This window comes from Rhipicephalus sanguineus, chromosome 4, assembly GCF_013339695.2.
Source record: "Rhipicephalus sanguineus isolate Rsan-2018 chromosome 4, BIME_Rsan_1.4, whole genome shotgun sequence".
Classification (NCBI taxonomy): Eukaryota; Metazoa; Arthropoda; class Arachnida; order Ixodida; family Ixodidae; genus Rhipicephalus; species Rhipicephalus sanguineus.
Window position 1 is genome coordinate 206,822,196 of NC_051179.1, and position 26,259 is coordinate 206,848,454.

The following is a 26,259-nucleotide window of genomic DNA, read 5'->3' on the forward strand; positions in this document are numbered from 1 at the left end:
AAGCTGATGTGCTTGTGTGCTCTGTTTTTATGGCTTTGATCAAGCGTTACGCGGCGGATTGACGTGTTTTTGTAGTTGTAGTAGTTGTGTGCACATGTGGGCTTACCAGGCAGGTTGGCAACACTGGCGTTTACTCTTTAAACTGACGTGTGTACTCTAACGTGAGCCCTCACGTTACAGTACACACGCCAGTATTATCGAAACTAAGTGCACTTTATGGTGCAAACGTGTGAATATCATACGTAACTTTCGTCAATGCGTTCCTCCGGGGTCGAGCAGTGCTTCAACATAGGTTGCTGAATCATAGGAATACAAATGTAGTGTTTATTACATTGCTATAAAAGCGGAGCGAACAACGGAACCACAGACGTTAAGCTGATATGACGCCTGTATCACAGGCGTCCATATGTAGTGTTTATTGCTTCCTTGTAAAATTAAATAGCCCGCACCACAACCACAATTGACGTTGCACCGACATTACGCTTGCATAGGCTGTATTTCCAAACCAGTTTATAGATGTAACGTGGCTCTGCAGTAGAATACCTAATTGCCAAGCTGAATGCTTGTGTTCGATTCCTGCTGGGACCCTAATTTTATTCTTTCCACTTGTCGGGTCAACGCTGCCAATGTCGGTTTTCTTAACGCTGCCCAATTTAGATTACCAATGTCTGTTCTCGCCGTTCCTGGGTAGATATAAACTGTCAATCACCTGTGGCGAGGGTCCCCTTGCAGTCGTGTACTTTGGGACCTTCGTCTGTATATTTTACTCCCTGTAACATCCTTTTATATCATGATAGTAAACTTATTGAATGATTGAGTGATTGATTGATTAATTAATTAATTATATATTAGTTAATTAATTAAATATTTGATTGATTGATTGATTGATTGATTGATTGATTGATTGATTGAATAATACTCGTACACCGCGGCCCGTGGTAAACGGGAATGTTCCATCCACATGGGTCCGGCGGAAAGGGTTTGACGACGTACGCGTCAAAAATTTCACGTTATTCATGTCATCGCCCGACATTCATATTCGTCAAATCCTCTTACCCTCCCATGCCAATTTTGGTCCATACCAAGTTGAGGCGATCGTGAGAGCTCCCAGACATAGGCGGCTAGATAGATAGATACGTAGATAAACACTAAAAAGTGCCAGAGGTTAGCTAAGAAATGCTTCTCACTTAAAAATGGGAGGCGGAATTAAAACGCGACCACTGGTATCCGACTGTAAGTTGCATGATATCTGAGATTAGTTGTTGAGTTGTGGTAGCATATGACCGTGCATTTTGATTGCTGGCCGTGAACATGCTGTTAAAGAAATTCATGCGCGATTTAAATACTTGGTTCGCTATAGCTGCTTGGCATATTCATTGTGTGAAGCTGCTATAACAGATGAGCTTTTACGCTATATATTAGGCCGTGCAAAGTCTACAGATATTTGGCCCACATTGCCTAACCCTACTCAAGACAACTTAAGCTTAGATAAGCCCATTTAAGACAAGTAATTCATAGTTCAGGCTAAATAAAATTAGTGGGGCCAAACAATACTAATCAATAGCAATCAATACTGAACATTAATAATCAATACCAATAAAGCTGCCGGATTAATCCAAATAAAAAAGCTTAGAAAAGCTTAGTTATGCCATTATATCCCGGCCCAATTAGGCTCGGACCAACACTGATCGATGCCAATCAATATTAAACGATACAAATTAAGCCAAATTATGCCGGATTTGGGTGGATTACGTCAGATTATGCTAATCGCAGGATCGAATAAAGTGGGATTAAATTCACTTCAATTACGATAATACGGGCCAAGATGAGATGGCCTAGCAATGAGGTAGATTACGCCGGACTGGATTCAGATAATCCGGATTAAGCAGGATTACCTAATCCAGTTTGAGCTAATCCCGAAAAGTAAATTTCGAGTAAATTGAGAACGCCTAGCCAGCTGGATGGATCAGTATGGCCACATTAAGGGAAGCCGGATGAAGGCAGTCTTGAACAAGGTAATTTTATGTTGAGATTGCCTAACCATTGGAAGACTGAGTAATGCCAGATTAAGCTAATCCCGATTAGGCCGAATTAGGCTAATCCGGAATTATGTAACCCTGAACAAGTCAATATTAAGTAAGTTGAGGTTGTGAAAATGGTTCGACTCAGAATCGAACCCAAGCGGTCTGCGTGGCAAGCAAGTGTTCTACCGCAGAGCAACTCCATTGCTTGGAACTGCACTGAAATTAACTTTAATGCTTCACAAACATACGCGTCCTGTGTACAGGTGTCGCAGTACGAGATGTAATATCGCAGTAAGACGGTGTACAAGCGTATATTGCCATCGGGTGTCACAGCATGTGAACTGGATAAACGTGTTGGTGTTTTAAAGCCGACCATCCATGACAAAGGGCACACACATTACTGCGCGTATTCCCTTACGCATACGTAGTGGGTGCATCGCAACTTCGGAAAATTATCACGCGCGTAATTGCTGCTGGTTTAAAGCATGCCACCCATTGCAAAGGCCATACACATTAGTACGCACATTCTCTTACACACACGTAGTGGGTACACTGTCGTCATAAAGGTGCTGTTGAAGAGGGCGAAACCTTTACCTTTACTATAGGTATGCCGAGTGTGTGTGCGTGTGTCAGACCGGGCGACTGAACATAATGACAAGCGAAATGGAGCACGATGAGGATGGGGCCGGATATCGCTATTGCGTTAAACTCTTAAAGGTGAAGCTTAAGCATCCCCCATTTTTTTAAATACAATGCTCGGCAGCGTGTGAGGCAGAGCAAGGGGAAGAGTGTGCTTCGATGCCTCAATGTCCGCCTCGCCACTGGTGCGGGCAGCGCACGCGCAATTTCAGCTTATGAAGTGGCATCTGGTCAAAGCTTTCAACTATGTACGTCAGTGTCCGCCGTGCGTGGCCATCCAATGCAAGAGATAGAAAGAGGAAGCAAGGAACAGAAATACAGGAAGGAAGAAATGCGAGAGAAATTAAGAAATAGAAATAAGCAGACAAACTTCGTTCAGGCTTGGCGCCACTAGTCCAAAGCTGCCTCAATTTATATGTGATATACCTCAGTATGTGATATACGTGAAAGGTGCGGCCTTCCCACACGTGAAAAAACGCGAAATGGCAACGAGTCAATTATATAGCGAAGCTGTATGGGGCTCGGGGCTTTCCAGTCCATGACCAAGTTTCCTCGACAGGTGGCGGTAGTTCTCCAAACTGGACGCTGTCTGCCAAGACACGCACGCGCCTCCTGGCAAGAGCAAAATATTAAGATGGTGTATATTTCCGAATAATGGACTGTTGGGCGAGATGGTATTTCATTATCCAAAAAAACTGCGTGAAAACGTGTACGAAGGGTCACAAGAGCAACGCGCTTGTGCTGTTCTCGTCTCCCTTCTTCCACGTTTTTCGCGCCGTTTTCTGGATACTGCTTTATATTGCTCTTGGGAAAATGTTTGCCCAGCAAGGCATTTGTTATGAGGTGATGCTGACTTCAGTGGATTCTCTGTAAGCTCTCTGTAAGTGAATACTACTAAAATATTACGCTGCTGCGCATTGGTGGTGTGAATACTGAGGAAACAGCAGAGCTGGTGGCTTTTATTAGCATGTCTAGACTACCCTCCCTCCTGTTCCTCACCGTTCCTCATGAACCCCAATGTTCCCTCCCAATGTTCCTACCCACCCTCCCATTGTTCCTCACCGTCACTTCCCCTCGCCACTCCTTGCTATAGTATGTTATACGTGGCTATACTGTGCTATCCATTGCCCGTTCATCATATTCCTCCTCCTCCCCCTCAACTTCGCTCATCCGCCCCTTGGTGTAGGTATGGTATGCTTTACTTTCTCCCCTCCTTCTCACCTTGACATCACTTCATCTCACCTCTTGCTGCACTATACTATGCTTTACTGTGTATTTACTCTCTTCCACCCCTCCCACAATTGCATTTCTTACCTGTACTCGGCCTTCCTCCTCTGTTATCTTCGCTTTCCCCTGCTTTGCCAGTTTTGCGCTGTCGGCCTACGACGCCACTACAAGCTCTGATCAAGATCGTGCGTGTGCGTGCGGTAAGCCAGCCAAGTCGAAGTATGTCGGGAAGAGGCTGCGGTCTTGATGAAGAAACGTCGCTCGATGTGCACCTCGTTGACGGTGTTGTCAATGTGTCGTGGTTCACCATAGCCTGAACGTTGATGGGAACGTTGAATCTTGCCTTGATACCGAAAATAGCCTCCGCCGTGTCGTGTACCAACAACTTCGTTGGTTGTCCACCCTTACAGCTGAGTGGCTTACACTTTTTATAGCTTCCCGTTCAAGATTAAGTAAACATCTTTTGATAATGTCAAAGCCATGAATGCGCACCCTGTGCAAGATTCGCCACAAAACAGTCGCACGGCGGCTGTGTGCTCACCTCACGTTTGCGATAGCGCAACGCTGAGGCGATGCGAAGGCGATTTCCTGGATCACCAGACGTCATTGGCATCTTCCACGGAGAGGCGCCGGCTTGTTAGAGTACAAAAAACATTAAAAAAACAGCGTTCGTGTGACCTGACCGACTGCTGGAGGAACACGGAAAAGGCGCGCTATGGAAGGCGCTGAGCCAGGGCCTCATGGATTGTGTAGTGGGCCGAAGGGGGCTACGGAGCTTTCGCTTTGGAGTCCTCTTAGCGATAGTGGCGACCATCGTAAAACACGAACGCAAGTAACGGAAAGCAGCGGAAGCATTCGCGTACCTTCCCCTGTTGTCCTCCTTATATTTACCGCTCTGCGCTAGTACAAACGCCTTAGCACTGTTGCACGAGCGCAAGTGCGTCAAAGGTTGTACACTAATTGACGTTCCGTGATGAACGCCTTGCGCATGTCGGTAATGCGAAAACACATAGCCCTTACATCAACTCTGTATCCTTCTCGCAAAAACTGACCACAGGAGCCAAAATAAGCTATTTGGTGATATTCGTGGTGGCCTGAATTGTAATCGCATCATTTTATTTTGCAGCACTGCGCATGATTGGGTGGATCAATTGGACGACAACTCGATGCAAAACCTTCTCTGACTGGGCTTGCGGAGGACGAGGAATTGAAGCATCAAGCCTCGCCATAAGTGAAACCGCGGAAACAGCCGCTCAAGACTACGCCATGGAATACGCGGTTGAACTAATAGAGCGTACGTATCTGCCTTTCCTATATGAAACGAAATCATGTCAGACGGGTCGTAGAAGCTTATTAGAACATAGTACGGAAGCGCTGTAAATATCAACATGAGGTTTTTCTTCAGCATGTACGCCGCTCATTGCACTGCATGTAAAAGAGAACTTAATGTCGCTTCAAATATCTGCGATGACTCCTAAGCTTCGCACATAAGAGAATCGCGGTAGCGTTTCGCAATCCGCTGATATTGCCTTCTCATACGCGCGCCATGCTTCGCTTATAGTTTATTGATGTAAATGTTCCATGAGGACAGGAACGTCATTGCCCTTGGCCGTGGTAAACTTTTCGGGGGCACCTCCTAAAAAATACGAGCTCCACACTTCGTTGACGCTGTGTCTCAAGACAATGGTGAACATAAATTAGGCCCCTAGTAATGAGTGGGAAGCATTACACCATTCACTCGTTTCACAATCAACCATGGTGTATTACTCCTGTTCACGTGGCTCGACATGAAGCCTGTATAGGGTCTCTTCCCGAAGCATTTTCAAGCAGAGCTGGGCAGAGATGCTCGGGAAAAGTTAATCGTACTTAAAGAGCAGCAGCATCTCATATAGGCAGTGTTCCATAAAGCGTCGTTCGGCCTCATCATAAGAAATGGCTGGCCGGCTGAGAAAATGCATGGGTGCTGCACCCGCCAGTGAGGCCAGTAAACAGTCCAAAATTTATCATGTGATCATGCTGCCGCGAGCATTTTGCGAATAAATGCTGCAATAACGAAACGATAGGGTATTGAACAACCCGCGTCGGCTGGTTTCGGTTTCTCGCTCAGCCTTCCCACCATTCTCGGCAGCGAAGAGTAGTAAGCGTAGCCGTTTGTCGCGACTATATGCCCCCTTCGGCAACGAAACCCGTCAGCGATTACGTCATTTGCGCGCAGCCAACGACTGCGCCCACTTCAGCAACGTAACATGTCAGCACATACGTCATCGGCGCAGAGCCTATGATCGAGCAAGGCTATGTGTCGCTCGTGGCAGAGCGACGCGGTGAGGAAGCGCGGTGCGAGACACTGGCTAGGTAAAGAAATAGGCCAAGGCACGTGCGCACTTTCTCTAGCGGTAAAGTCGCTAGCCGCCTCCCGGAGGCGTTCGTTCAGGCCTTGTCGCTAGTTCAGCTAGTATCGGCTCTAAAGGCGCGTTTACACTAGAGCGACACGACACCGACACAGACACGAGGCAGACGCAGACGGTCGGCCGACGGGTCGCCCGCCGATGTCGCCGGACCGTCTGGTCACACGTGGCCGACGACGAACCAGACGCCTCCAAAGACAGCATGTCGTAGAAGTGTAACATGATGGCAGACCAAAAACACGCTCAAAACGCATCGGGAGACTGGTCGTCGGCAGGTCGTCGGGAGATATGTGATAGAGCGAAAATTTGCCCATGTCGTTACTTCGAACGTCGAAGGGGGAGATCCCCCTCGACATCCTCGGGCATTTGACAATGGGCATCTCACGCACCCCTCCTACGTCTTTTCTTTGCTTCCCTTTGTCTGTCCGCACCCCGTTCCCCGACGCCGGAAGCGGTGGTGAGGGCCGCGCCGCTACACCAAGAGGGACAATGGTAGAGGAGGAAGGACGGCCTAAATGAGCAGCAGGTGGTCCCCCGTTTTCAACTTTTGCGCGCAAGTTGAGTCGGTGTCGCTCTGCGCGCCTTCTGTGTGACAAGAGAATCGGCCGACGAAAGGCTGGGAGCACGATAAGGCGCGGACGGTGTCTTTAACAGACGATCGGCCGACTGTTGGCGTCGTTGCAGTGTAAATAGGACGACGACACGACAAAAGACACTCCCGGCGAGAGTCGGCAGACCGAAATCCGTGTCGTGTCGCTCTAGTGTAAACGCGCCTTAACGAAAAGGACAGCACAGGAAAATTGAAACGTGGACTGCGCTACCAAAACTGCATCACCACAGGGCCACGGCGCCTTTTCGTAGTAATGGGGGCCAGTACACGAAGTCAGTGCGACTTAACGTTGCCCATTAGCAAGGTTACGTCCCTGCGGTAGCGAAAAGAACTGCTCATGCACAAAAGAGGAGCGCGGGAATTCTTTCAAAATTGAGTCTGCGTGGCGCGCAGCGCTGTGATATTCGAAAAATGTGACCGCTTCTGCATGAATTAGCGAGCTTGTTTGGGAAGTGTAAAAAAAAGTAGGAACTTGTTTACTGGCCCTTTGACTTTCATCGGCAGCGGCCGACGATACTTATCTAAAAATATTAAAGAGCTCAGCTAGCTGGTAAGTATTGATGCTAAAAGACTTAGCACGCAAACACGGACAAAAGAGAGAACTCAAGAAACCATAGGTTAGTCGGCGTTTGTGGTTTCTTGATTCTCTCTCGTGCCTGTGTTTGCATGCCCAGTCTTTTAACACTCCTCACCGCTGCTGGCCGACAGGTCGGAATCCACCCCTGAAAGAGCCGAGCTCGCTTTGAAACGTTGGCACGTGAACATTAAAAAATAAAAAAAATATTGGTTAGAGGTATCTGTGCACTTGACAAATTGTTCTCGATGAAAAAAAATGCAAATACTGAGTAAGAAGTATACTACTCAGATCTGGTTGCAAGCGCTGGCGAGCCTCTGTGCTGCAACACATGGCTGCTACGCGGCCTTCTGTGGTTCGAGCCCTGATTGTTTTTGACATCTATCGGAATTCTTCGCTCACAGACAACGCCGCTCTCGTCGGCACCGATTCTTGTGCGACATGAGCTCTTTATTGGCATCACGATAAAACAGCAAGAGAACACTAGGCTTACGCTGTCCTTTGTCATGTTATCAGTCGACCTGAATGAGGCACAAGCAGGGTTGCCAGATTGCGTTAATAACCAGATTGGGCTACATGGTGCCTGGCTTCGAAAAATCAATGACGAAAATTGTTAACACCGGGTATCCCCGAAGCTCATTGCTGCTGTAAAGATATGTAGGCTGTCTCGAAGGGCCTGTTTCAGGAAATACAGGCACTTGGCTTCAAGTTCATACTTCATGCCAACGCATCTGGTTCGGCGCCATCTGTTGTCGCTTCACGCTTGGTTCAGTAAGATATACTGTGGCGTTGCCGGCTAACATACAGCGAACCATTATGTGCGCACAATAATAACTCAAGTATTCGCACGCATGCTGTGGAGAGTCATTTTCGTCCGTGGTCTCTCAACGATTTCCGCGTTAGTTAATTAGTTGTTCACTTTAAGAACATTGACAACTTTTGATCGTCACTTTCTCTCAGCAGAAACAAGTGTGCTGTGTATAGCGCGGTAGCGCGTTGTAATCATGGCTTCTACTACGTGATAGCGCTAGAGCGAATCAGTAAGGCACATGGCGCGATGATCAGATTCTGGTTAGATCAAACTTTGCGCACTTAAGTGATGGTCTTATCGAATGGCTGCGGTAAGTCTGGCTCAGAAATTTGGGAAGTGAAATGTTGTCTTCGCAACACTCGGCTAGCACAGGTGGGCGATGTACAGCCATGTATGTAAGAAAGAATGAGACGAAGAGCTTTGTTTTCAAGGTAAATTTCAGTTGATGCGCATATTTGGTTTTATCAGGGCCTGGTGTTGTGTTGTTTCGAAATGGTACAATGAGATCGGCAAGTTTTCGACTGGGTTAAAAATTTCCAAAATTGAAGCTGCATTCGAGAGTAAAAGAATTGTTTATGTCCCAAACGTATGCCTATTCCAAGATTAATTGGACTCAGGCTGCCTGAGAGTACTCGATCGTGAAGATCCGCTGCTAATCCTCAGTGCTGTGGCTGGCAATAATGTGTCTTACTATAAAAAAAAATTCCTGGGCCAGACTACAATAAAAAAATCCTCGGTGTTGTGTAAAGCGACGCGCAAACTAAAGGTAGCTCAAGATGCGGCTCTGTAAATACCAGTAACGCCATCAATCAATCGGAAAAGTATCTTTCGGCTGATTGTAACAGCAGGTGGCGTTCAAATGCACGTCTGCGTGGCAGCTCTCAAGGATTCCTTACGCAGGTCTAGAGGCCATTGTTGTTGCATGCGACAAAAGTTATTTTGTACCTGGGAATACAACGAACGTTTCGCCAATGTAATTGGCAACTTTTCGCCTACAAAATGTCCGGTCTGGCTATCTTTAATCTATACTTTGAGGCCATTTAGGTGGCTTTACGGGGCCTATCTGGCAGCCATGGGCCTGATTTATCAATTAAAGATAGATTGATCGATTAGAACAACATTATCATTGCGCTTTATTGCTATTTTACTGTTAAATTAAGAAGTATGCACTTTACTGATGTCAAGAAAGCTACACTTCATTTTGTTCTAGTTTTGCTGTTGTTGGCGCATGGCGCATGCTCTAGGTATGGCTTTGCGCAATATTCATGGCACGGCGGTTTGTGTACGGCCGATTTTTGCGCATGCGGAAAAGAAAGTCTCCCTCAGTCTACAATGTGTCAAGGCTACAGTAAAGCACTGCACTCTAAGCCGAACCTGTCTATCGGTCTCTTCGTCTAGTACATAAGACGAATCGTCATAAAGAAATAAATGTCTAGATAAGCATCTTTGTCGGTTCATAAACCTGGAGCCCCACGCTTTAAAAGCGAGTGCCTTACTGAATGGGGTAGGCACCCAGGCGTGCGAAATGTGTATATGTAACCATTATGAATGTGTTGTACCGGAAACACTGTAAGAAGCTTCCGTAAAGACTTTGTTGAAAAATTTCGTGACGCTGGAGTAAAAGCCTTCTCGGGACAAGGAGCGCAAGCTACATAAAAAAGGAAATAAGCTGCCAACGCCAGCGGCGTCGCCCGTGAGCGAAAATCCCAATGTGTACACGGAATGCAGTTCGAGCCGTGACCGAAACCAGGCATTTTCGTTGGTAGTTACCACATAGGCAGAACAGCATTGGAGACATCAAGAAAAGACCCACAAAAAGCGTCATGTCAAGCGCGAAGTCCCGTAAACAGCCCAGACACTACGCGGCAGAAGTGTAAAATCGAGCCACGTGTCACACTTAGACCGAATACCTGTCTTAACATTACCCACTCATTATGCGTGGCCCAGCTATGATTCAGTAAGTGCGCATAGACTTACAGACGGGTAGAACGTCCTTAGCTACTCCGGAAAGGAACTATGGCGTAGTCCGTGCACCGCAACGGTGGTTAAGTGGGCGCCGAAGAAGAGTTTACAGCAGTGAATGTCACGCGTACAGGCGTTGCTTTCCTAACGCCATGGTACAGTGTCCACCGTGAACCGACGCACGGCAAGCAAATAAGGAAGGTATGCGAAAAGTGTCCGCCATCGTTTTTGACTCGAAGGTGAAGCTTATATGTCCGGTAACTTTTTCCTGGAGGCAAACTGACTGACACTATCGGGCCACTCAAGGACAGTCAAGATGATCAGCTGAGTTAGCTGGAGTAGAACTTTGTAGAATTTCTTAGCCGCGCTGATTCAGTTTTGAAGTCCCGTTCAAGTACAAATTAGGAATAAGTTGTTCCATGTCAGTTTGCGAACTAATGTAAATATCAACGCATAACATTATCCACATATCGTAAGATGTGTTTAAAGTGTCAACATTGGCTGCACGAAGCACCACAAAATCACAATAAGACTCTAGGGCTTTACATGTCAAAATCCCGATTTAATTATGACGCACGCCGTTGTGGAGGGCTCTGGAAATGTCGACCATATGGCGTGCTTAATTCCGCACTTAATTCCGAGCTAGAATAGTCGACGGGCCTCCTGCCGCCGCGGCCGGAATCAAAACCTTCGGGTCAGCAGTCGAGCACCGTGCACCATCATGGCTTACTATGAACAAATCAATATTGCCGGTGAGCAGAAACTATGCAAATTCATAGATTCAGATAAAAAAGCGCGCGTCCTAATGTGGGAACACGAGATTCACGGTCCCACCCTCCTGTGGATCGAGCACTATCGTGACCGATAGAGGATAATTTCTACACAAAAATACTTTTGTAGAATCTGTCATGATGCCAACCTACATTTTGGCTCATTTTTTTTCAGGTAAAAGATCTATAAACACTCTAGAACCAGATGCGGATCTATCAAGTGACCCTGATGCGTATGATTTCTCGAACATGGCAAAGGTGTTCCAGGCATGCAGAAAAGGTACATGCTGAAACAGCATACCCGTTCTTTTTTTCATACTTGTCTCTTTGCTAGCAAGTACAGCAAAAGCGCCGAGTGTGTCTTTCGTTGCACGCTTTCGTTAAGGCATTCAGCTGTCTACTCGAGATGGCACCAAGTGCATTCTTCAAGGATTGGTGGAGTTGCGCGCCTGCTTACTAATGCGATTATTTCAGTTAATGCATAGTCAGAAGACCAGGTCATGATAGTGTACATGCATGATTTCAGTAGCATGGGCGGGAGCATGGTACACATGCTTGGTAGCTTATTTTGCTAAACTTGGTAGCAGCGTTACCTTTCTCAATATTTAACCCTCGAGATAGCGCAGGCATCATTTCGTCTTATGCAGGTATCTGAAGAAGTAGAGGCGCTTCGGTGGTTTATGCAGCCGGTTGATTGTCCGCACGAGTCTCTAATCTTTCGTTAGTATTATTAACCCTGTGTTGGAAGATAGCTAAAAAGTGACTTTTAACAGAAAGAAGAAATAGCATGAGTTTTCTGGAGCGCCTACGAATGCTGACATTAACTTCAAGCACTTTCTATACACATCGCAAAAAAACCTGGCATATTCCAGATTCTAGAACAAAATATGAAAACCAAAGAGCGAAAACACGTATACAAAGGGAAATGAACACAAAAGGGGAGGAGTAAAATAACACAACACGAGAAATATTGATTGGGAATAAAAAATGAGATTGCATATATACAACTATGCGGAAAGACTGAAAAGGGGTAGACTTTGTACATTGTGCCACACTATGTCAAAACAGTGCAAAGCTCGGATAAAAACAATGATTGTGGACTATGAAAAACGTCAAGATCAAGAAAATTAACATTATAGAGACTTTGTATTCTGTGAACGGTAGAGTGTGGGAGGTAGCAGGCGGGTACATGAAACGGTCTGTTCTCTCTGGTTAACTTACGCGGAATTCGAAAATTAGCACAATTGAGAAGTACAGGGCAGGATATGACACCGTGGACTAGCTTGTAAGTGATGGCAGTTATAATAATTCAGCAGTATTTGAACGAGATCCAGAGTCATTTTTAGCAAAGCAATGGTTATATATGATGAGGACTTTTTTTCTGGACTCGTTCAATGGTGTTACCGCTGGATTGAGCAATATCATTCCATATCACGGACGCCTACTCAAGTTGTAGACGACATATTGCCGTGTACAATTTGTGGAGGGCCATGGGAGACCTGAAGTCTCGAGATATTCTGCAAACACATCCGAGAGAACGAAGGCCCCGCATAGCAGCACGCTTAACGTGAGAAGAAAAGTTTAACGCGCTGTCAACAACACCAAGATCACTGATTTTATAAACCTTGCATAAGTACACAGAATTGACAAAGTATTGAAATGACACGCTAGATGTTTTGCGAGTGATAGACTGAATTTTGTCTTCGAGGTATTCAGAGAAAGGTTACTGCCGTTTCACCATCCGGAAAAAGAGCGCAAGTCTGACTGCAGCAAGCGACAGTCGTTAACTGAATGAATTCCCTTAAAAATCTTGATGTCATCGGCGTACAAGAGGAAAGAATTACGAATGGCAAAAGGAACATCATTAACGTAAATTAAAAATAGGAGTGGGCCTAAACCGACCCTTGAGGGACTCCACTAGTCACTTTATACAAATAAGGCGTTTGGCCATTTACGGCTACATAACAGTATCTATTGAGCAGATAGCTCTGCAGGAGATTCAGAACCGACTAGTCAACATCAAAGTGCGCAAGTTTAATCATAATCAGTATGTGGCTGACTACGTCAAAAGCCTTGCTCAGGTCACAGTAAATTACGTCAACCTGTCCTCTCTGAGAAATTGGTGTGGATATCTGCGTCATGAAACTAGCAAGATTTGTGGTAGTTGAGCGGCTAGCGAGAAAACCATGTTGGTTAGGAATCAATGAGTTTTTCACACTAGAAGACAATATGTTGTGAAAAGCCAGCTCGAATATCTTTGATGTGGCACATAGTAGAGACGTCGGGCGATAATTAGAAGCATCTGTTTTAGAGCCCGACCTAAATACTAGAAAAACACGAGCAGTTTTCCACATGCCAGGAAGTGTAGAAGTGTCCAGGCAGTTATTGAATATCGTAGTCAGTACTGGGACAAATATACTACCATAAGCTTTTAGTATGGCGGAGGGGTGCCATCTGGCCCACATGATAGGGATGGTTTTAAGCGCTTAATGCATTCGCAGATAAGATTTTCATCCAGCGACAAAGCACTGGATGATCTAACTGCCTTGGGTTGTTGTCTGATATCAGTGCTAGAGTCTGAGGCCTTATAAACGGATGAGAAATGCGTGGCCAAACAGTGAGCGACGGCATGCACTTCTACACCATTTGAGTCCAGTAGTCTGAAGGACTCTCCGCTTTTGCTAGACCGTTTACGTACATACTTCCAAAACTCAGCCGGCCTGTCAGAGGCGCTTTTTTCTAAGAATTCAATATACGAACTATGATCCCGTTTATATAGGCGTTTAGAGAGAGTTCGAAAGAAGCTGAACTCTTCCTTCCAGTCGCTGGATGGAGAACATTTAGATTTCCTGTGTGCGTGATCTTTATGCTTCAGTGCACTGATAAGTTCAGATGAGAACCAGTGGGGATATTTACGTTGTTTAGGTGTATATTGGGGAATAAAATTACGCATGCTGCTCAGTACAAGCTCCGTAAACCGATCAACTGGTCATCAACATTTGGTTTGTCAGTAACCTTTGACCACTAACGGTGGACAAGTGATGACAGAGGCCCGTGTAATCGCCTCGCTTGAAGGCTAATCTCGGAGATTTGTTTACGTAACTGCTGAAGCTCTTTGTTTCGGCTGATGCGGATAATCTTACGTTAAGTGGTGGGGGGAATTTGTCCGCACGTACAAGAGAGATGTCGGAGCGGGAAACTTCAAGGGGTTGATCGTTTGACACACACAGGTCTAAGACGTTGCCACTGGAATTGACGACTGAGTTATGTTGCAGTAGGCAATTAAATGCCAGAAAGTGCAAGAGCAGGCTGCACTTTTTCGCTATGAAATGATTGTAATGAGAAAAGATAAGCGTGCTCCAGTCAATTCCAGGTGTCTTGAAATCCCCAAGAACAATAATTATGTGCCCAGTATGAGAAGATATGACATAAGTTCAATGGAAGACATGACATCAATCAATCAATCAATGATTTATTTAACGTGCCCAGGAACAACCGTAAGGTCCTTGTGCTGGCGCACGCAAAAAAAAACAATAAAAATAAGCAATACAATACAGACAGTTTTCAGAAATAAAAAGAGCAAAAACACGTAGACAAAGAGAAATGAACACAAAAGGGGAGGAGTAAAATAAGACAACACGAGAAATATTGACGGGGCATAAAAAATTAGATTGCATATATACAACTATGTGGAAAGGCTGAGAAGGGAAGACTTTGTACATTGTGCCACACTATGTCAAAACAGTGCAAAGCTCGGATAAAAACAATGATTGTGGGCTATGAAAAACGTCAAGATCAAGAAAATTAACATTATAGAGACTTTGTATTCTGTGAACGGTAGAGTGTTGGAAGAAGCAGGCGGGTACATGAAACGGTCTGTTCTCTCTGGTTAACTTACGCGGAATTCGAAAATTTACACAATTGAGAAGTACAGGGCAGGATATGATACCGTGGACTAGCTTGTAAAGAAATAAGAGATCAAAGCGATTTCGTCGGCAGTGAAGTGATGGCAGTGATAATAATTCAGCAGTACTTGAACGAGATCCAGAGTCATTTTTAGCAAAGCGATGGTTATATATGCTGAGGAATTTTTTCTGGACTCGTTCAATGGTGTTACCGCTGGATTGAGCAATGACATTCCATATCACGGACGCATACTCAAGTTGCGGAAGACGTATTGCCGTGTACAATTTGTGTAGGGCCATGGGAGACCTGAATTCTCGAGATATTCTACAAACACATCCGAGAGAACGAAGGCCCCGCACAGCAGCACGCTTAACGTGAGAAGAAAAGTTTAACGCGCTGTCAACAACAACACCAAGCTCACTGATTTCATAAACACGCTAGATGTTTTGCGAGTGATAGACATGAATTTTGTCTTCGAGGTATTCAGAGAAAGGTTATTACCGTCGCACCATTCGGAAAAAGAGCGCAAGTCTGACTGCAGCAAGCGACAGTCGTTAACTGAATGAATTTCCTTTAAAATCTTGATGTCATCGGCATACAAGAGGAAAGAAGAATTACGAATGGCAAAAGAAACATCATTAACGTAAATTAAAAATAGGAGTGGGCCTAATACCGACCCTTGAGGGACCCCACTAGTCACTTTATACAAAGAAGACGTTTGGCCATTTACGGCAACATAACAATATCTATTGAGCAGATAGCTCTGCAGGAGATTCACAACTGACAAGTCAACATCAAAGTGCGCAAGTTTAACCATAATCAGCGTGCGGCTGACTACGTCAAAAGCCTTGCTCAGGTCACAGTAAATTACGTCAACCTGTCCTCTCTGAGAAATAGGTGTGGAGATCTGCGTCATGAAACTAGCAAGATTTGTGGTAGTTGAGCGGCCAGCGAGAAAACCATGTTGATTAGGAATCAATGAGTTTTTCACACTAAAAGACAATATGTCGTGAAGAGCCAGCTCGAAGTTCTTTGATGTGGCACATAGTAGAGACATCGGGCGATAATTAGAAGCATCTGTTTTAGAGCCCGACTTAAATACTGGAAAAACACGAGCAGTTTTCCACATGCTTGGAAGTGTGGAAGTGTCCAGGGAGTTATTAAATATCGTAGTTAGTACTGGGACAAATATACTACCATAAGCTTTTAGTATGGCGGAGGGGATGCCATCTGGCCCACATGATAAGGATGGTTTTAAGCGCTTAATGCATTCGCAGATAAGATTTTCATCCAGCGACAAAGCACTGGATGAGCTAACCGCCTTGGGCTGTTGTCTGATATCAGTGCTAGAGTCTGAGGCCTTATAAACGGATGAGAAATGCGTGGCAAAACAGTCAGCGACGGCACGCACTTCTACCCCATTTGAGTCCAGTAGTCTGAAGGACTCTCCGCGTTTGCTGGACCGTTTACGTACATACTTCCAAAACTCAGCCGGCCTGTCAGAGGCGCTTTTTTCTAAGAATTCGATATACGAACTATGATCCCGTTTATATAGGCGTTTAGAGAGAGTTCGAAGGAAGCTGAACTCTTCCTTCCACTCGCTGGATGGAGAACATTTAGATTTCCTGTGTGCGTGATCTTTATGCTTCAGTAATAATAATAATAATAATATTAATAATAATAATAATAATAATAATAATAATAATAATAATAATAATAATAATAATAATAATATGTCATGTCTTCCATTGAACTTGTGGTATCTTCTCATAGTGGGCACAGAATTATTGTTCTTGGGGATTTCAATGCACCTGGAATTGACTGGAGCACGCTTACTTTTTCTCATTACAATCATTTCATAGAGAAAAAGTGCAGCCTGCTCTTGGACTTTCTGGCGTTTAATTCCCTACTGCAACATAACTCAGTCGTCAATTCCAGTGGCAACGTCTTAGACCTGTGTGTGTCAAACGATCAACCCCTTGAAGTTTCCCGCTCCGACATCTCTCTTGTACGTGCGGACAAATTCCACCCACCACTTAACGTAAGATTATCCGCATCAGCCGAAACAACAAGCTTCAGCAGTTACGTAACAAATCTCCGAGATTTGCCTTCAAGCGAGGTGATTACACGGGCCTCTATCATCACTTGTCTACCGTTGAGTGGTCACAAGTTACTGCAAACCAAATGTTGATGAGCAGGTTAATCGGTTTACGGAGCTTGTACTGAGCAGCATGCGTAATTTTATTCCCCAATATACACCTAAACAACGTAAATATCCCCACTGGTTCTCATCTGAACTTATCAGTGCACTGAAGCATAAAGATCACGCACACAGGAAATCTAAATGTTTTCCATCCAGCGACTGGAGGAGGAGTTCAGCTTCTTTCGAACTCTCTCTAAACGCCTATATAAACGTGATCATAGTTCGTATGTTGAATTCTTAGAAAAAAGCGCCTTTGACAGGCCGGCTGAGTTTTGGAAGTATGTATGGAAACGGTCCAGCAAAAGCGGAGAGTCCTTCAGACTACTGGACTCAATGGGGTAGAAGTGCATGCCGTCGCTGACAGTTTTGCCACGCATTTCTGATCCGCTTATAAGGCCTCAGACTCTAGCACTGATATCAGACAACAGCCCAAGGTGGTTAGCTCATCCAGTGCTTTGTCGCTGGATGAAAATCTTATCTGCGAATGCATTAAGCGCTTAAAACCATCCTTATCATGTGGGCCAGATGGCATCCCCTCCGCCATACTAAAAGCTTATGGCAGTATATTTGTCCCAGTACTGCCTACGATACTTAATAACTGCCTGGACACTTCCACATTTCCTAGCATGTGGAAAACTGCTCGTGTTTTTCCAGTATTTAAGTCGGGCTCTAAAACAGATGCTTCTAATTATCGCCCGATGTCTCTACTATGTGCCACATCAAAGATCTTCGAGCTGGCTTTTCACAACATATTGTCTTCTAGTGTGAAAAACTCATTGATTCCTAACCAACATGGTTTTCTCGCTGGCAGCTCAACTACCACAAATCTTGCTAGTTTCATGACGCAGATATCCACACCTATTTCTCAGAGAGGACAGGTTGACGTAATTTACTGTGACCTGAGCAAGGCTTTTGACGTAGTCAGCCACATACTGATTATGATTAAACTTGCGCACTTTGATGTTGACTAGTCGGTTCTGAATCTCCTGCAGAGCTATCTGCTCAATAGATATTGTTATGTAGCCGTAAATGGCCAAACGCCGTATTTGTATAAAGTGACTAGTGGGGTCCCTCAAGGGTCGGTATTAGGCCCACTCCTACTTTTAATTTACGTTAATGATGTTTCTTTTGCCATTCGTAATTCTTCTTTACTCTTGTATGCCGATGACATCAAGATTTTTAAGGAAATTCATTCAGTTTGTATCAAGTGCGAATGCGACCAAACGAAAGACGTTTAATCAAGTAAGGCTCGCGCATATAAAGGGACACCATGGTTGATACGCATGCGCAGTTGCAGGTGCACATGACACGCTCGATACACCTTCCTTACTTTATGGGAAGTTATACTGCATAGAAACTTAACACACTTGCTGAAAATTAGCATCGTAGTACAGCCGACGCGGCTGACGTGTTGGACGTGCTGATCGCCTAGGAGCCGGCGCTGCTGTTGTCGTGCTGGACGTGCCGACTGTCCCCGCTGGCAGTGTACAAGCCGTACCGGCTGAGCACGGTGGCGAAAGCTCGTTTCTCTCGGCTGCGTCCTCGTTGTCCGAGTCACTGCTTTCAGTTGTGCCAAGCAGAAAAGGTTCTGTGACTACCTGGTAAGACCGCGGTGCTAGCTTGCCAACGACCTGGGCTCTTCGAATCCACTGCTTGCCTTTAATCCGGACGACATCTCCCTTCCTTAGCGGCGGCAAAGTTCTCCTCCGCGCGTCGGGTGGGTTTCGCTTGAATACTGGGGAGCAGGGTTCTTGCGTGAAGTCTGGTAGGGGAGTGCGAAGTCTTCTTCCCTGTAGGAGTTCTCCTGGAGACCGACCATCTTCAAGAGGAGCAGTGCGATAGGCCAGAAGACCCAGCCAGAGGTCATCTCGGGTTTCCGACGTCTTCTTCACAATTCTTTTCACAATTTGCACCCCTTTCTCGGCAAGTCCATTGGAGCGGGGAAATCCGGGACTCGATGTTACATGGTTGAAATCGTACCTGGATGCGAAAAGAAAGAATTCATGAGAAGAAAACTGGGGCCCATTGTCAGTGCACACCTCTACAGGTATCCCATATCTTGAGAAAATAGCACTCAGTTTGGAAATCACGGTCCTTGCCGTAGTGTCACTCAACTGTTCCACTTCTGGGAAATTCGTCAGGGCATCAAAGACGCACAAATAAGAATTTCCCCCGTATTGGAAAAGGTCCACGCCCACCCGGTACCACGCGTGAGGCGGCGTTAGTCTCGAAATGATCGGTTCGCTCGGTTGCGCGTACGCGTGCTTCCGGCATGCGCTGCAGCTTCGTAACATATTGTCAATGTCATTACTCAGTCCGGGCCAGAACACTAAGCTGCGCGCCCTTGCTTTACTTTTGTTCAGGCCTAAATGCCCTTCGTGAATGCGTTTAAGCATTTCCGGCCGCATGGATCTCGGGATTACTACTTTACATCCCTTCAGTAGCACTCCCTGCACTTTCGACAATTCTGAAGCGAACGGCTTCATTGGGCCTTCAAGGCTGTCGCCTCCTTGTCCTTCGACGTAACAACTAAGGGCTTGCAGTTCCGGATCTTTTGCAGTTTCTACCACTAAGCGGTTCAGGGTTTTAGCGCTCACCAAATCCAATATAACAGCGACTGCGTGGACTTCGACGTCTTCTGTCGAGCCTGCGTATTCCTCGTCGCATGGTCGTGACGATCTGGACAGCATGTCGGCAAGGACCAGCTGCTTCCCTGGAATGAATCGGAGTTCATAATCGTATGTCAGCAAACGAAGGAAGAAGCGTTGAAGTCGCGGTGGCATATCTCCGATACCCTTGGATGCGATGGCTATAAGAGGCCGGTGATCTGTCTCAATGATAATTTTGCGGCCATACACAAAGTGACGAAATTTTTCGCATGTAAAGGTGATGCCCATGGTTTCATTTTCTATTTGTGAATACATTTGTTCGGCATGCGTCATCACACGTGAAGCGTAGGCTATCGGTCGCCAGTTATCACCATACTGCTGCAGAAGAGCTGCCCCCAGTCCACTTTTTGATGCATCAGCTGTTATTTTCGTTGCCCTCTGAGCATGTGACATATCGCTTTCCATTCGCTAGCGTGGTTTTCAGTCCATTCAAACACCGTGTCTTTCCTGATTAGACTGCGCAGAAGCTTTGTTTTTTCGGCCAGGTTCGGCAGGTATTTTCCGAAATAGTTCACGACGCCGAGCATTCTGTGGACTGCTGCCTTGTCCGTAGGGAACGGCATTTCACTGAGGGACGCGCTAAGCGCCGGGTTCGGCCGGATGCCGTCGCACGTGAGGACGTCACCGAGACAGTCAATTTCGGTCTGCCGAAACTTGCACTTGGTAGCGTTAAACGTCAGGCCGGCCTCGCAGGCCCCTTTGCAAAACATTTTTAAGGCGTGCATCGTGCTCTTCTGCTGTTGCTCCCCAGATTAGAATGTCGTCGATGTATACAGCTGTACCTGGGATACTGTCAAAAAGCTCGCTCAGTGTTTTTTGGAATACTTCTGGTGCGGATGCAATTCCGAACGGAAGCCTCAAAAATCTGTAACGGCCAAATGGTGTTCCGAACGTGCAGATCTTGGATGTGGCCTCATCGAGTGGGATTTGGTGAAAAATTGGGGGACCCTTAAGCTTTGCCTTTAAGAGTTGAACGCGATAGCGAAGTCCGGCCCCCAGTGCGCACTTCAGCCACTAAGTGCATACTTATTAATGTGTATTGTTACACACACACACGCGCACGCACGCGCGCGAATTGTACAGGCTTTCGATCTAAAGCAAGAGTCGCATGGCCTCCAAGATAATACGCCGCGCGCCCGCCCTCTCGGATGCCATGAAAAGTCGAGACATATTTCTCACAATGCCTCACAGATGGCAGCACATTATCTAGCGTTTGCTGCGTTGGCTTAATATGTTTTTCGCTAGATGGACATAGTTGTCCGTTTTTAGAGCTGTTTGAAAGTTCGTGTGTGTATTTAGCGGCGATGGCTGCACTATCCCGGCCTTTTTTCGACGTAGTTTGATGGCCTCGTGATTGCGCCTACAAATCGCCGTATGGGCTCGTTTTCGTCGTGACACCTGCCGAACAAAATGCGTTGAGACTACTTTCACTACATGACATTTATGTAGTGTTTTTTTTCCGAAGCAGCTGCAAGTAACATCGTGGCTTTGTGGTAAGACCCCCTGCCTGACACGCGAACGGCCCGGGTTCGATCCTCATTGGGACCGAAGATTTTATCGTTTATTTTATTTGCTACTTTCTCGATTTTTCGCTCACGGATGATTTTTCGCTCACAACCAACGGTGCCTACGCCGACAGCGGAATTTCTGCGACACGAGCTCTCTAACGCTATCGCGTTAAAACCTCAGTCCGCATCGAGGCGCGAAAAATACCTGGCCCCTACTACAGATATCTTCGCGCCTAGGCATCTGGTAATGCTCGCGCTTTAAGCACTTGTTAATCTCCCTGGGATCCATGCACACACGCAGCATTCCATCCTTTTTTCTAACGAGAACAAGGGGGCTTACCCAGTCTGTTGGTTCCTGGACCTTTTGTATGATTCCCGCTTGCTCCATGCGCCGCAACTCTTCTCGCAGAGGCTCTCTTAGCGCCAAGGGTACTCGTCGCGCCGGTTGCACCACTGGCGTGGCTCCTTCTTCCAACTTGATTTTGTACTTGCGAGCAACGCATCCAGTGCCGCGGAACAACTGCGGGAACTCTTTGAAAATATCGTCCTCACCTGCGGTGTTCACGACATCAACTGACCTGGACACTAGTCCTAGCGCCTCGCTTGCCAGTAGTCCCAGTATGGCAGGATTTCCTTTTTTGAGAATGAAGAAGTCAATATTTCTTGCTCGGCCATTTATGACGACCCGTAAATTGGCGACTCCGATGTGCTTGATAACGTGCCCGCTATAGGCGCGAAGGACCGAGGTGCTTGGGCTCAAGCTTGCTTTTTCTTTGCATCTTTGATAGACTGAAGAGGGCAGCAGGTTCGCCTGAGAGCCTGTGTCTACTTTAAACAGGACAGCTTGACCGCCTACATGCGCCTCTGTTAGCCATTCTGCCTTGCTCCCGACAGCATCGACACTGACGTCCAAAATACTGAAATCGTCTTCGTCTTCGCGCACATCGTGCACCTGAGGGCTTCGCTTGCAGCACACTGCAAAATGGTTCGTTGCTTTGCACAAAAAACACGTCTTCCCAAATGCTGGGCATCTCCCGCGTTCGTGCGCCCTGTTGCATCTGCTACATTTGGACCCAGTTGAATGAGGCCGTCGCTTCACTGTCGCAACTTGGCTTTCTGGCTGTGTCCATGCCTCATTTCGAAGGGCTGCAACTTCTGCGGCTTTACAAAACTGTTCTGCCTTAAGCACTGTCAAATTCTTCTCACCAATCATCTTCTCTCGCAATTTGGGGTCATTGGTGCCGAAAACAATTTGGTCACGGTCCTCTACACGATGCATAGTCTTGGGCGAGTAAAAGGTTTTTACCACAGACTGCAGAACTGTGAGCTGACTTCAATATTATGCACGTTATGCAACGAACAACCTCTTAGAAGCATGTATATTGATTATTGAAATAGACAATCTGTTTCTATCAGGGGAATCCAGCAGGAGGGTTAAACTTTTACGAACAAAACAACGAAGTCGGCCATTTTTTCTGGCCCTTGGGGGGCCCCCTAAAACCGGAGGGCCCGGTTCATTTGAACCCTTTGAACCCTGGATAATCCGCCCCTGGTCACGGATCATCGAGTCGATTTGCAGCCCAAAGTTGCAGTTCCGGACTTGCTTCCTCAAATCTCGCAAAAAGTGCTCGAAGGGCTCTCCTTCTCCCTGAGTCCTTAAACGAAACAGGTATCGTTCATGCACCTCATTCTGCTGCTCTTGGCAGTACTCTTGGAATTTCTTGAGAACTGTGGCATAGTCCTCTTTGTTTTCGCTCTCCAGAAATGTAAAGTTATTAAATACCTCCAGTGCGTCATCACCTGCAGCACTCAGCAGCAGAGCTGTCTTTGCGGCTCCTGACCTCGGTTCCTTTTGAGATTCCGTTGCCGTAAGACACAGGTCAAACTTCTGTTTGAAACGGTCCCAGTTTTTCGAGATGTTGCCGGCTAGGAGCAGGGGATCCGGAGGCTTCACTAATTCCATCTTCTCGTAGGCCCGCGTTGTACAACAAGTCAGGTTCCGCCCCCCAGGAAGCGAGCCACTTCTGACACCATGTATCAAGTGCGAATGCGACCAAACGAGACGTTTATTCCAGTACGGCTCGCGCATATAAAGGGACACCATGGTTGATACGCATGCACAGTTGCAGGTGCACATGACACGCTCGATACACAGTTAACGACTGTCGCTTGCTGCAGTCAGACTTGCGCTCTTTTTCCGAATGGTGCAACGGTAATAACCTTTCTCTGAATACCTCGAAGACAAAATTCATGTCTATCACTCGCAAAACATCTAGCGTGTCATTTCAATACTCTGTCAATTCTGTGCCGTTATTCAAGGTTTATGAAATCAGTGATCTTGGTGTTGTTGTTGACAGCGCGTTAAACTTTTCTTCTCACGTTAAGCGTGCTGCTATGCGGGGCCTTCGTTCTCTCGGATGTGTTTGTAGAATATCTGGAGAATTCAGGTCTCCCATGGCCCTACACAAATTGTACACGGCAATATGTCTTCCGCAACTTGAGTATGCGTCCGTGATATGGAATGGCATTGCTCAATCCAGCGGTAACACCATTGAACGAGTCCAGAAAAAATTCCTCAGCATATATAACCATCGCTTTGCTAGTAATGACTCTGGATCTCGTTCAAATACTGCTGAATTATTATCACTGCCATCACTTCACTGCCGACGAAATCGCTCTGATCTCTTATTTCTTTGCAAGCTAGTCCACGGTATCATATCCTGCCCTGTACTTCTCAATTGTGCTAATTTTCGAATTCCGCGTAAGTTAACCAGAGAGAACAGACCGTTCCATGTACCCGCCTGCTTCTTCCAACACATTACCGTTCACAGAATACAAAGTCTCTATAATGTTAATTTTCTTGATCTTGACGTTTTTCATAGCCCACAATCATTGTTTTTATCCGAGCTTTGCACTGTTTTGGCATAGTGTGGCACAATGTACAAATTCTTCCCTTCTCAGTCTTTCCACATAGTTGTATATATATGCAATCTAATTTTTTATTCCCCGTCAATATTTCTCGTGTTGTCTTATTTTACTCCTCCCCTTTTGTGTTCATTTCTCTTTGTCTACGTGTTTTTGCTCTTTTTATTTCTGAAAACTGTCTGTATTGCATTGTTTATTTTTATTGTTTTTTTTTGCGTGCGCCAGCACAAAGACCTTACGGTTGTTCCTGGGCACGTTAAATAAATGATTCATTGATTATTATTATTATTATTATTATTATTATTATTATTATTATTATTATTATTATTATTATTATTATTATTATTATTATTATTATATTTGCACAAAAAATAACGCGATGGAACGTACGGTGAAGCCTCGCGGAAAGCTGCATCATCAGGCGCTGACGTGCGAACAGCAAACTTCTCCTTCAACGCTAAAACAGCTGTAGTGAATGCAACGTTGCAAGCTCTGCCGCTGTTCGTAGGTGCAGGCGTGCAAAACTGAGCCCCTGTTTTTGTTTCCTTTTGAAGGTGAGAAGAAGAAAGAAGACTTCACCAAGAAGTTTACGGCCGCTTTTAATCCCTCCTGGAAACTGAAACCCAAATTCCAAGCAGATGCCGAAGCAGTGAATGCTCCTGCAACCATACAGGATTTCCAAAACAACCTGTATTTCTTTCCGCTGGGAGATGCCGACTATGCTACGCAGGACGACAAAGAAGCACACTCGGCCATGTTAACGGTACGCAACTTGCCTTATTTACATTGTAGGCACCATTCCGTGCAGAGTTCGGTTGGCATGGAAAGCGACATATTGGGCTGTTGTTTAACCCTACAAAACCCGCCTAGAAAATGGGCGTGAAAAAAAGCGGATATCTCGTTTATTTGCTCTTGTGATACAAGTCATCATAATTAGAACTTGCAGTTTCCGCCAGATGTCGACGGCACGCCAGTGTCATGCTTCAGCACCTATGATAGTAAAAAAACCTATTTCTTTCCCGGTTGAGGCAAAGCGTGATGGCACATTTTGAACAAATGATGGAACTGAACTTATTCTCACTTGCCGCACAGTTCTTGCAATGCAGCCTCTGGTTCGTTACCAGTGGGAAATGCCCAGCACCCTCTTTCCTGACGTCAACACTGGGCTCAATTAGTGAAACTCTTCTTTTTTTTTTTTTTGTAGCAGGGTGATGGAAAGCTAGATGGGCGTCCCTTTTTTCCCTTACAACGCGGCGATAAACACACGCAGCTGCATTGGCTTGGAGCGCAGTTGGGCAGATTGGCGCCTGTGCAGATTCCATGCATTTACGGCACATATGAAAACGCTGTGGTGCAGTAATACATGTACGACCGCCTCGACCTGATGGTGGTGTATTTATACAGTGAAACTTGGTAGTACTATTGATCAATCTTCCGCATGAAACTCTTGTACAGGCCCACAACACATGGGCGTAGTACGTCATTGTGCTTCTTGGCATTGCGGTCATAGCGTTTGACCGTCTCCACGGGCTCTACAGAAGCAAAGTTTTAAACTAGGGTGACTGCTTTTCGATCAAACCACCGTACAACAGCGAGACCATTCTTGTTGTCGACACGGTAATCATGGGAACCTTGGCCAAGTTTCTTTATGGCTTTTTCTTCCATGATCTGGCAATCCTTGTCTGTTTTGGTGGAGCGTACCGACGTACTGTATACATCTATTAGTGAGTTCTTCAACGAGGTTGAGGTAGCCGAAAAAGTGGGCACCAGCAACTATGAAGCCCTCGTCAGAGGGAAATCCGCTGCACATACTGAAGACAGTATCGCCTCCCAGTCCAACTGCGTAGGTTTCTTTCGACTGGGTTTGATAAACGTCGAATTGGTAGAGCATGCCTGTTGCTCCAGCGCGCCCCCAAAGCTTAAAACCCCACGGGGTAGGCTTGTTTGGCATGTACTGCTTCAGTGTACTCCTGCATGTAAAAGCAACCATTATCTCGTCCACCGCGTTAGTCTTCTTGTTCTATTT

At 45.9% G+C, this 26,259-nt stretch overlaps 1 protein-coding gene across 1 annotated transcript in view; it reads left to right on the forward strand.

Annotated features, from left to right (window-relative positions):
- The window catches only part of LOC119392005 (monocarboxylate transporter 12-like), a 46,931-nt gene extending 21,523 nt beyond the window's left edge, over positions 1–25,408 (forward strand). The window contains exons 3-4 of the mRNA XM_049415471.1: positions 24,788–24,996; positions 25,340–25,408. Of these exons, the coding sequence (XP_049271428.1) occupies positions 24,788–24,996; positions 25,340–25,408 (278 nt within the window). The remainder of the gene's footprint in view (positions 1–24,787; positions 24,997–25,339) is intronic.
- The last annotated feature ends 851 nt before the right edge of the window (positions 25,409–26,259 follow it).